Source organism: Tubulanus polymorphus, chromosome 11 (genome assembly GCF_964204645.1).
Source record: "Tubulanus polymorphus chromosome 11, tnTubPoly1.2, whole genome shotgun sequence".
Taxonomy (NCBI): domain Eukaryota; kingdom Metazoa; phylum Nemertea; class Palaeonemertea; order Tubulaniformes; family Tubulanidae; genus Tubulanus; species Tubulanus polymorphus.
Genome location: NC_134035.1, coordinates 9,260,416 through 9,273,031, shown reverse-complemented (window position 1 = coordinate 9,273,031; position 12,616 = coordinate 9,260,416). Strand labels below are relative to the sequence as shown.

Here is a 12,616-nt window from a genome sequence, read left to right as displayed (position 1 = left end):
TACTGGTCTATAGAAGACAGTCCTGTACGTTGATAGGCTTCTGAAGAGATGACGACCGGTGGTAAGGTCTGTTATTTGAATCTCAATAAGTGAATTGATGATGTGTGTATTGTGTTTTACAGATCGGGAGTCGTAGTCGTTAGATGAAAGCGATGCCCTCGGGTCAGTATGGTTTGTACGTAGACGACGACCGAGATTTAACCGCGGCGTATGATAATCCCGCTTTAGACGTTTCTTCGGTTAATGGCGCCGCCGCCAATACTTCAGTTAATTCCGCTGCCAGTATACTGCGTTCCGTGCACGAACAGGTAATCGTCGGCTGGTTCATTGAGACCTACGGGTCGTCGGTTTATAGATCGCTTTCAACTCTTTCCAGCGCTGAAAGATTAATACTCAAAAGAGCTGGAGATTTTTTGAAGAAAAGTTTGAAAAATTCCACCCCAGTTCGTTGTACAACAGGCATACTGCTATAGTGCAATACACCGCACTGTGGTGTATTGTTGATAACTAATATTTCGCCATATTTGACAGGTGTTGCCATCTTTCGATTTGAGATAATTACTAATTACACCAATACACCGTGATGCGGTGTATTGGCAGATTCCATCAATTCATACACTGCACCGCAGTGTAAATGCAATGATAGACTGGTCGAGTGGTTGAATAATTCACCATTCATTGAACTGTGACTCGGGTTGTGGCTGAGTTCCTCGATCGATGGTTCTAACCTAAGCCCTCTCTATAAATCTCAAACCTACTTATAAGCCAATAGTCTAAGTGGCACTTTAGGGATTAAAGAAGAATCAGTAAAACCATCAGAATCTCGTACTCGTAATATGAATCTCTTAATAAACCTTAAGCTGCGCGAGTCATTTTTTGTTCATTGATGACATGATTATTTCTCGTGTTTGATATAGGAAGCCCAATTCGAACAGTTGACAAGAGAGTTAGAACAGGAAAGACGCAGCGTCGCTAATCAACTAGAAAGGGTAAGTACGCCGATGATAAATTGATTTGACGGGACCTCCTCGTCCGTCTGTGTCTCTATGTTTTATATGTGTGAATTTGATCTCGTCGTGAGTCACTGTGAAGAAACTTCTGTCGCTTCTTCCTTCGTACGTCGTTAATGGAAAATTGATGGTTTTAAATCTCGAGAGTGAAATATATCGGTGGAAATCGATTGATCTCGTTCGCTGTTTACTCATAAAACAGTCACAGCGAAAAAAGCCAAAATCGTTAGATATGATTTACAACGTTCATACACTCAAACTCAGTGACGGATTTTCTGGTCATACAGTCAAAGTTGCTTTAGAACTTTCTGGTCATTCAGTCGAACTCGTTTTAGAACTTTCTGGTCATTCAGTCAAACTCGCTTTAGAATTTTCTGTTTATACAGCCAAACTTGCTTTAGAACTTTCTGGTCATACAGTCAAACTCAGTGACAAATTTTCTGGTCATACATTTAAAGTCGCTTTAAAACTTTCTAGTCATTCAGTCGAACTCGTTTTAGAACTTTCTGGTCATTCAGTCAAACTCGCTTTAGAACTTTCCGGTCATACATTCAAACTCGCTTTAGAACTTATCTGGTCGTACATTCAAAGTCGCTTTAGAACTTTCTGGTCATTCAGTCAAACTTGCTTTAGAACTTTCTGGTCATACAGTCAAAGTGGCCTTAGAACTTTCTGGTCATTCAGTCGAACTCCTTTTAGAACTTTCTGGTCATTCAATCGAACTCGTTTTAGAACTTTCTGGTCATTCAGTCAAATTCACTTTAGAACTTTCTAGTCGTTCAGTCCTCGCTTTGGCGTTTGAGGTCATTTTCTTTTTATCGTTGAAAATCCATTATTTACATTATCTAAACTGTCGTAACAGAAGCATTTAAAAATTTGATCTGGTAAAAGCTTTATCCGTAACGCATTTGACGAAAGCCGGTTCGAGCTAAATGAAGCTTAGTCTGTGTGTAATCGGGGTTCGTCGTAAATCTCCGATGTAGCATCTATAAAGCTGAAGTTGTCACTGATGAATATCGCGGAGATATGTTCGGCGTGTAAGATAACATCGAATCGGTATCCTGTTGCATGTTGACTCACACCGCGCCGTCCCTCGATTCCTTCGATTCATCTCGCGCAGTGGATATCGATTCCGATGCGATCTTTGTGCCGGGAATGATTTTTTTCTCCGCCGCTGCCGACGATGACGAGAGAATGCCGATAGATATAACGCGTAGCGTTATCGCGTGAATATTTGCTGGTAATATCTACGGTCAAATGTCATATCAACGGGTTTAATTCAATGATAACAAAACTCCGTCCTCCTAGATCGGGTCGTGTATTTGTATATCTGAGCTTTGAAAGCTGATACGCGGTATAAGATGTACACAAGTCGGGTCCATTCATTTCGAATTTTGGATCTTGTTGCTTTACCACACGATGTCTTTGAAACCCGAGAATATATTTTGCCCGATCTAACGTACAGACTAGCGAGAGTCACATCCGACCTTTTCAAATCCTGGATATTTGTTGAAATATCTTTCTTTCCTGAAGAGAATGTGCTGTAGCTATATAGCTTTAAGCCGGCTTGAGTGGTGGAGTCAACCTAAAGAGATTTTCAGACGCGTACGTGAAGTCTACGTAACTGGTGCCTCGAGGGTACTAGATTTTTTATTAGATCGGGATAGTTAAATTGAAATAAAACTTATCCCAACGGGACACTAGAAATTTCTGATTTCGCCATTAAAACATGTTTGATCGTATTCTTTGCCGCGTCTAGGGTGGTTATTTACTTTTTGAGTTGGAGGTTAATGAACTGAAGCAGCAGGTTCACAGTATCTTTGGCCACAACGAAATTGGTGGGTTTGGGCGGCCTCCTCCATGAAATATTTCGAAATTTTGAGGCCCGAAGCATATTCTCAGCCTTTGAAGTTTTCACCAGGGAAAACTCGATGCACTCCTTTGAAAATGGTGATGACTTTTGATGATTTTGAGTTGCGGTTTCCAGCTACAAATGACTGTGTGTGTTGGCCAACTGGGATCCCAAACTCTGATGTGCAAACTCTGATCTCCGCCTGTTACTTTCTATAATCGTAAATCGTATAATCAAGTGTTAGTTGTTGATGTATATATGTTTATTTTCTGTGTATTTGATATATAGTGTAAACTGGGAAGTGAAACGGCCAGTTTGAGCAGTATATCGTCGACGGATGATTCGTTTCGTTGGAGGGCCGGTGAATCGGGACAGTACACGTCGACGACGCAGGAATCGTCGCACGTAGAAGACGACAGCGACGCCGATTCGAAATCGGGATCGAACCTCGTAGATTCCTGTCTGTAAGTATTCGTTATTCGATTCTTTGATTCGCAAAAAAAGCAGCAGAATTGGTTTTATAGTCCGGGGGGCTTCCAGTTAGTTTAGACCTAAGTTCAAAAATAGTCCTAAAACTTAGGATTGGTGTTAAGTTGCTATAGATTGGTTAAAGAACCAAAATGAGCTCATACTGATATTAAGTTTTTACATTGGCTATAGAACCAAAATGAGCTTAGTCTGGTCCAGGGTTTGTTGCTCAAAAGTTATTCACTTCCGGTAGATATCTGAAATAGTGAAAATTGCAACAAACTGCAATTGTAGCGATGGTATTTATTAGGAGCCAGTTTAGTTAAAGATGAATACCATAGAAACAATTCAGTTTTAAACGCCAACTATCCACTGTTGAGCAACAGACTCCTGGATCCAGTTCCATGACCAGATACTGTCCATGAGCTCTTTTGTTTAGACTTTGAAATCCACTGTAAAACTGAACTGTGACTGAATTGACTGTAAAGAGTTGAATTCAGTCTATAAGTCTAAAGTCTGATAACCCTTGGACCGAATTCCACCGTTATCCGAACACCAACCTGTGGGAAAGGCGTTGAAAATTGTGGGATTAGCTTCGAAAATTACGGAGAAACGCTTTGAAAATCCGGCTGTTCTCGTGGGGCGTAAATTCCAGCGTCTGTGATATCGCCGTCTCTCGATCGACATGAAACGACATGAAAGAGTTTTAATGCTCGGTGTTCGTTACATCTCCTCGGAGGTTTCAGACCATCACATCAAACAGCGTCGCTGGCTGGCTGCTAGTATGATACCCGGCTGTATTTTTATTAGCAATCAGTTTATACACAGTTTCTCCTTCCAAGGTTCATCCCTTTGACCGTGAGTTGTTTACATCGCAGTTAAAGTATTCGATCATTTTTTTCGCCTGAAGAAGAGAAATGTATTTATTGTAATTCATATATTTCTCTAGTAATAAGAATATTATTCAGTATAGACTTCGCTCCACTGTGACCACCACGGAGGCCGAGACCGAGACCGAGACCTGTTGGATTCTTTTGGAGAGTTTGTGAAGAAATATCTCGAAGTCTGCTGTATATAAATATAAATTTTTTTTATGATTTTGGAAATCATAAGTGTCAATATATGATGTATGTTATAAAGTATGAGTTGTATTGTAACATGCCGTTATAACAACATTTCCTGAAGTATATTGCGCACTTTAATTGCTATTCCATGTCAATTAGGCGGCGCGGCGTGGTGCAGTGGTGCTCGGGTGTATATCTGAGATAAGTGATATCAATGAAATATTTAATGTTGTTTCCAACTCAGACTATATACATACGTGCAGTGCCTGAAAATATTGATATGTTTGGAAAAACTGCAGTCGGTCTCTGATTTTGCCAAACATCCGTAATTGTGTGGCTTAAGTCCAACGATCTGGGACCAGTTCCATAGTCATGATTTTGACTTTAGATTGGTCCAAGACCAATTTATTTCCATAGTCAATCTAACAACTCGAGACCAGTCTTAAGATTTGCGACCACTTTTGTACTTAAGTATTGACTATGGAGCCGGCTCCTGGGGCCAGTTGCACAGTCATGGCTTAGACTTAAGAGCAGTCATAGACCATCTTAGTTCTATTATAGCCAATCTAACAACTTCGACCAGTCTTAAGATTTCAGACCACTTTTGGACTTGAGCCTTGACTATGGAACCTTCCATAGTCAAGACTTAATAGTCCAAAAGGCTGACCTTAAGTTGTTAGATGGTCTAAGATGGTCTTAGGTCCATGCATGGATGTATTATTCATATGCCCATGATCTAAGCTATGACTATGGAACCAGAGGGCTGAAACATTGTGCAGCCCGGAGGGCCTTGAGAAGATGAATGTTATGTTCAATTGGGCCTTGAAGGTTCAAGGGGTTTATAGGTGTGCTTTTTTTCCAACATTTCTGATTTTACTAATTCCTATACCCCTTATATCCCCCACAATTGTAATACTATCAACAGAAATCGTCATCTTTTCTCGGAATTTTAACCTGATTTTCATCGATTCTCATGAATGTAGGTTTTAAATAATTGCGTCCGTTCCGTATAAAAATCAGTAAGTTTTTTTTTCACATTCTAATTAATAATCGACGATTAATTACAGCCGGCTATAGTTAATACACTATGCATGCTAACGCCGAATCCAGGTAAACTCAACCTACTAAACCTCTCTAAGCATGATACCGTACTTATTTACAGGAATTTTCTCGAATCTATTTTGATATTCTATGACTTCTTAGTGATCCTATCATATTGCAATTATCATCAGTCCCCATACGGAAAGGTGCATCGCGGCTTAAAGACTTTAGCCATTAGCTTTTCTCGTCCCCTTCACGTCTAATAAAAGATCTTCCCTGTGCGAATGCCTGCTTTGATGAAATTGCTAATCCAGGGTGGCCACTTGCCTGAAAAACCTGGAAAAATCATGGAAATCTTTGACAAACTTTACCAAAAACCTGGAAAAATCTGGGAATTTGGATAATGTTATTGACCACGTGTTCCTTTATATCGGTACGTGATTCAATGAAAAATGAATGAGTAGAATTTTAAACGTAGATGTCTCTGATTCGCTCAGATGATGGAATTTTTTGTAAACACATGGAAAATCAGGCAAAACGTGTTTGAAAATTGGCAGAAAGTGGTCACCCTGTAATTACTCATTTGATAGTCATGGAATATCAAAGTCAATATATTCTCATTAAATCAATCATTTTATTTTAAAGAGTGAATGCATGCATTTATACATATATATCCTTCGGCATGTTTGCATTTTGTCCGTGAATATTTTGTATCGATTGGTTGTGTATACTTCGGTTACGAGTGCTAGAAAATAACCAACTTCATTTGTATAATAAACTCATCGAGCATCTACCGGTTTTACTCCGTGTGAGTGTCTGTGTGAAGGGATGAGTTTTTTGCTTCTTGATGATTCGATATTCTACGGTATCGTATAAAACAACGCTAGACCGTTTCGGTTTATCAGAAAATTGATTTCGCGTTTAAGCCGCGCGAAGTGTAGTCCTTCGTCGGATTTGCTGGCGATGCTCGGCGTTGTTGGTCGATAGCTATAAATCGAAAACATCGCGATTCATCTTTGGTGTAAAAATACAGTTCATCAATTACTAGTGATGGGAATAAACGCGCTGCTGTCTATTTCCACCTCCCTCTCCCTATTGTGTTTCAGTAATGAAATGTCCTTGATAATATCGAATGGAACAAGCGGGGAATCAATTCACATCCGAGATAAAACATCATGCATTTATTTCAAGTTGCATATATTGATTGGAGAAATCGCACTATTTGTTCTGATAAGTTTCCAAGGGACGACGTTAGACCGAGTCCGAGTATTTTGAGTCGACCAATAAAGCGGAAAAAAAATCTTCAGTTTAAATTCTCGATTAAAAGACAGTTTGAAAAAACATTTTTAAGCATTCTTCAAAGCTACAGTGTTCATCATCAATCAGGCAGGTTTCGATTGGTCACTACTGATTCTGGAATACTGTAACCTGTAAACCTGATAGAAGCGACCGGTAGAGAGTTTATCCCAAGTTCCTATTAACCCTTTCAGTGCTGACTACGTAATTAATGCCCGAAAGCGCTAGAGATGATTTGAAAATTTCATAAAATAGTGTTGAATAAGGGGGAAACGACTTTAGTGCATCTGTCTACACCACAGTGCGGTGTATTGTTAGTTACTGATATTGTACTGCGTGACAGAACCTGCCATCTCTCAATATAGATAACAACTAATTGCTATTAACATCAATACACCACGATACAGTGTACTATCGAAGTCCATTGCCAATTTAAACACCGCACTGCAGTGTAGACGCATTGTTCAATGGAAACCTGCCTGAGTATAGTCAGAAGTCTAGTTTTTGTCATGGCCATCTACCGGGTGTTTAAGATCTGGTATTCTCATGGTTTCATCTCATGTGGTTTCATCTTTTTTACAATCCGCTTCTCGTTGCTTTTTCGCATGCCATAAATAAATCCGCTGCTCTCTCTCTCATTGTTTATAGTCGACTCGATAGACGACATCAACGACTCATAATGCAACCACGGTAATAGAAATAAAAAAACAACGAAACTGTCGTCGTCGTCGTCGTATAGATATATTTTCAGTGTTTCATTGTTTCGCAATAAATGATGGTCACCTGGAGAGACATTAACGCAAATTGCTTTATCCGAGCCACCGGTGTTTGTTACTCCGCTAAATTTAAGCCTAGCGCACGCGGCAAGAATTAGATATGAAGCAGACACGTTCTTCTCTGATTTGTTTCGCAATGTTGTTTGCGTAGCTCGTCAACAAGATTTTGGTTTTGCAAAACAAGAAACCATTTGGGAGGATGTCTAAGTTTATTTGGTATGTTTCTTATTTTGCTGCGTGCCATGGCAGACCTATTGAACATCAAACTAAACATCAAACACAAAATCTGTTTCTTATTTCGCTATGCCAACGCGGGCGTACTAAACATCAAACACAAAATCTGTTTCTTGTTTCGCTGTATGCCATGGCGGGCGTACTAAACATCGAACACAAAATCTGTTTCTTGTTTCGCTGTTTGCCATGGCGGGTGTACTAAACATCGAACACAAAATCTGTTTCTTGTTTTGCTGTATGCCATGGCGGGCGTACTAAACATCGAACACAAAATCTGTTTCTTGTTTTGCTGTATGCCATGGCGGGCGTACTAAACATCGAACACAAAATCTGTTTCTTGTTTCGCTGTATGCCATGGCAGGTGTACTAAACATCGAACACAAAATCTGTTTCTTGTTTTGCTGTATGCCATGGCGGGCGTACTAAACATCGAACACAAAATCTGTTTCTTGTTTTGCTGTATGCCATGGCGGGCGTACTAAACATCGAACACAAAATCTGTTTCTTGTTTTGCTGTATGCCATGGCGGGGGTACTAAACATTAAACACAAAATCTGTTTCTTGTTTTGCTGTATGCCATGGCGGGTGTATTAAACATCAAACCCAAAATCTGTTTCTTGTTTTGCCGATATGTTTGCCGCGCACGCTAGGTTTTAGTTGTAGTTTATACGGTACGCTCTCGAATGTAAACATATTCCGTACAGTGTCACATCTAGAATTACATACTCGAATGTCCCGGCGATGAGACACTGTATGTTTGATATTAGAGTCTCGTATAGCATCACAGAGCAATCCATAAAAATTCTCGCTCTTCGCTGGCGGAATGGAAAAAAGATTCAAATCGTTTGCGTTCGTCTCCAGGTGAAAAATGGATGTTAATCGCTTGATGTCAACTTTTAGTGTCAATGTAGACAGATGTTGCTACTAAGATGTTTAGTGTTTCGATGTTTCCCCATATGTAGATGAACTGAGATCATTTTTATGTTGATGGTCACCATGAAAATGATGTTAATGTCAGGTGAAAATAGATATAAATTGCGATGTCTACTTTCGATGTTACGATAAATGGATGTTTCTAGATGTTTAGCTGTTTCTCAATGTTTCTGTGTATGTAGATGAACCGAGATGTGCACTGACATCGTTTTTATGGTGACTGGTCTCGTCGTAAAAACGATGTCAGTTCATCCGCGTTCATTATCTCGACGTAACCTAATACGTCCGCGTCCACTACGTCTGCTCTGCTGAGGCTGCTGTTTATCGACTGAGGATGAGTTCAATGTCCTATCTGTTATACGCTCAAAATACGTATCGATTATATAGATTACTATTTACGGGGTCCCTATATGACTCCGCAATTCCTTCTAAACGGAAAATGCTTTTAAAGGTCTTTGAAACTCCTCTAATTTGAGCAAAAAAGCTCCTTTAAAACTCCTTCAATTTTGAGAAATTGGCAAATTTTTGTCTAGTTTGTAATTGTACAGTAAACTACTGGTATGCCTCAATCGATACAGTTGGGATTTGTTTTTACCCAATTAGGCGGTTACCGAGTTAGAAACGGAGTTTAGGTTGTGTATAGGATAAAAATTTGATTACGAAACCCCCAAATTAATGGTATTACTGAGATAAAACAGTACCAATTTAGGAGTCTACTGTAATTTAGATATGAAGACCGATCTGTAGGGACCCTGATTTATATTCTAGCGGAGGGTGACTGCGCGCGAAGGGATAAGAAGGTTAATTCACTTACACCACAGTTCGGCGGGGGGAGGGGAAGGTTGAGTTAGTTTAATGTGATCGTCGCGTCTGCTATACCTACTGATTTTACTATTCTCGCCACGTGCGGAGAAAATTGATCCGAACCGGGGTAATGTGTCTATACTAGTCGCGATACTGCCAAATGACCGTCGGTACCCATATATATAACAAACATGCACGAGACATTCATTCGGTGCACATATTTTTGCAGTTTTCCTGAAATCCTTTGAAAGCATGAATTTTCGGATATTTCCCCCCAAAAACCTAGAATAGCTTCCATTCTTTCCGGAAAATTTTGGCGCCGCCGAAATGGGATATTTAACAAGTGAAATATGCATTCTTCCACATTTCTAGATCCACCCCTTAAATCTGAAAGTGAATTATGAAATAGATTTTAATGAAATACTGAAATAATATATCTAATAACATAACATTTTTAGATCCACAGCTTAAATCTGAAAGCGAATTATGAAACAGTTTTTAATGAAATACTATAATTAATCTTTCTAGATTCACAGCTTAAATCTGAAAGTGAATTATGTAATAGTTAGTTGTGGAATACTATAATTATGCTATATTTGTCAACTTTACAATCAGTTAAGAGCATTAAACTAGTCAAAATTAGCTACAACTAAAAACCTTAATTGTCACTTTGTGTCACACATATGTGTTAATGTATAGCGCTGTAGTGTTGTAGTGTATTGTGATTTGAGTACTAGAGTAATAATGAGTCCATAATGATTATAATGTAACCTCATATCCACGGTAACCTCATATCCATGGTATATCGTACAATTAAAAGCTACGCCAGATGTCATTTGAAATTATCAGTCTCGGTGAAATGTTGTCCTATCAAGTGTATCCACCCTGTAGGCAATGCGATGACTAATGACAATGTTTCGACTGTAAACAGGGTTTATGGACCATTAGGAATACTAGTAGTGGTCATTGATCACTGTTCATTCAAAATACAATTTCAATTTTTTCGGATTTGTTCACTTTGCATTCAACGATATCTCCGAATGTTAACACAGAAAATGTTTTATGCATTTCTAATTCGATCTGAGTTCTTGTCTTATTGCTAGTTTGAAATTGTCAACAACGGAGCTAGCTCCAACTGTATTCAGCTCGTTGGTTATATACGGAAATGGAATGCGTAACTGGGCATCTCGTCCTACCCTAACAGGGACGGATCCAGATAGGATCACAAGGAGCACGGTCGTTATTTTTCCAAGCCCGTTATAAAATACAATTTTTCAGGGCACTTTTTCCATCCGCAACTGATAAGACAGCAGTCTACAGCGCAAGATTTACCTTATATTTTCTTTAATTACCCTTAAGTGCCTAGAAATTTTCAAAACCCTTGTTTGGGCTGCATGGGTTCTTAACTTGCCTTTTTTATCTTAAAATTGGGATTGACCCTGTTATTTATTTGATTGGTAGATTCCGTTTAATTTTTGCTTTTGATTTAATGTCCCTTATAAACCCACCACACCTGCCGGGATTGAAACAGCTTCCCCTATTTAACTCTACACCCTTTTCATTTCTTTGTGCTCCTGTCCCTGTATCCGCACTAGTCCGAGCGGTGTCTTATTTCGATGAACCGTTTCCGAAACCGCGGTAGACTTCACTAACAGATCGCTGTGGTTATGTTATACTTTAGAAGCTTTGACTCGTATATACGTAAAATGCAGATCTAAATCTATATATTCTTAGTTGATATATAAGTGTTTGAGTACAACGTCTTGAAGTATGGGTTCTTCGGCAAGCTTCGACATTCTATTTAACGCAAGCGCCTCTAGAGATGGTCTACATACGCTTCGTTTGTCGTTTGTTGTATATTTTCAATCGATATAATAATGTATTGTATCGCGGAGACATGCACGCATTACTAGGGTGGTTATTAATAAGCAATTAAACTCACGGCTATGTCTCTCGATCACCTATAAAAACGTGTACATTTAACATACGTATAAGAATAACTGAAGTAATTCATTTATAATTAATACGCGTTTATTAGAGTTGTATTAGAAGTTACCGCTTGATAGAATTGGAGTTTCAATCTCTACATCGCCCGGTTGCCCATTTACCGGGAAATCAGGGATAATTCAGGTAGTTTTCTTTTCGTTAAAAGATTCAGGGAATTTTGTAATAAGCTATAAGTCGGGGAAATTTGTTGAGATCGCGCTTAAAATCAAAAACAGATTCCCGTCTATCTTCTACTATTTGACTTAGTTAATCGTTCTGGAGATCAAGTTTGAGAAAACAATTCACATGTCAGGGAATAGTCCGGAAAAAGGCAAGTCAAATAATAGCGGTAATAATTACTATTAATCAAGTAATAGCAATGATTATTTGCTCCCTGGGTGGGGGGGGGGCATTTCACGAAACAATAAAGTATCAGTAACTCTATGTGATTTCTGTCAACAACCCTGTGGTCACCAATAATTTGGCTCGGTATATAGTAGCGTCGCAAACAAGTTGACCAAATTTATTTCGATTCCTGCTGATTCCCCGTTCAGCTGGAGTTTATTTGATGATGTTAATGTAATCGTTGATTGATATTTTACAGGCGAGTGCTTCAGGAGAGAGGGGTTATGAACATAGGGTAAGTACGGAGTAACGGCACTATTCATCTCTATGATGCCGGTAATGTTCAATCCCACAATATAAGATAATTTTAAAGTCTTTCGTTGAGCTAATAGTTTATTCAACAGTTCGACCTTATCTTAATAGTCATCTTCTGGTTGAGACGTTGAATAAACCATTAGCTCGCAGAAACTTTTCAAACTCTATGTTTTTTCATCTTGGGATTTTATATTATTGTTGCTACACAGACTCAGAGAAAACAAAAATATGAATTTAAACAACTTGCATTGGTTTATTTTCTTACATTCGAGTGAAACCCTTCCACGCATCTTCAGATGTGAAAATTATTTGAATTTCTTAAGAATTCGTTTTCAAATAAACTCTGAAGATGGGTGGAATGATTCCACCCAAAGCGTAAGTAAAAAAAAACAATAATAGTCGTTTAAATTGATATTGTGGGTTACTCTTAATGATATTCATCAAGACTTGTAATAGTCTGAACTATTTACAGACTCATGCTCATCTGTGTTG

At 38.8% G+C, this 12,616-nt stretch overlaps 1 protein-coding gene across 1 annotated transcript in view; it reads left to right on the top strand.

Annotated features, from left to right (window-relative positions):
• Positions 1 to 12,616, top strand: part of LOC141912468 (uncharacterized) — a 38,101-nt gene that overhangs the window by 8,418 nt on the left and 17,067 nt on the right. Inside the window, exons 3-6 of the mRNA XM_074803687.1 lie at positions 123 to 308; positions 918 to 989; positions 3,151 to 3,326; positions 12,069 to 12,104. Coding sequence (XP_074659788.1) covers positions 144 to 308; positions 918 to 989; positions 3,151 to 3,326; positions 12,069 to 12,104 — 449 coding nt within the window. The 5' untranslated portion in view covers positions 123 to 143. The remainder of the gene's footprint in view (positions 1 to 122; positions 309 to 917; positions 990 to 3,150; positions 3,327 to 12,068; positions 12,105 to 12,616) is intronic.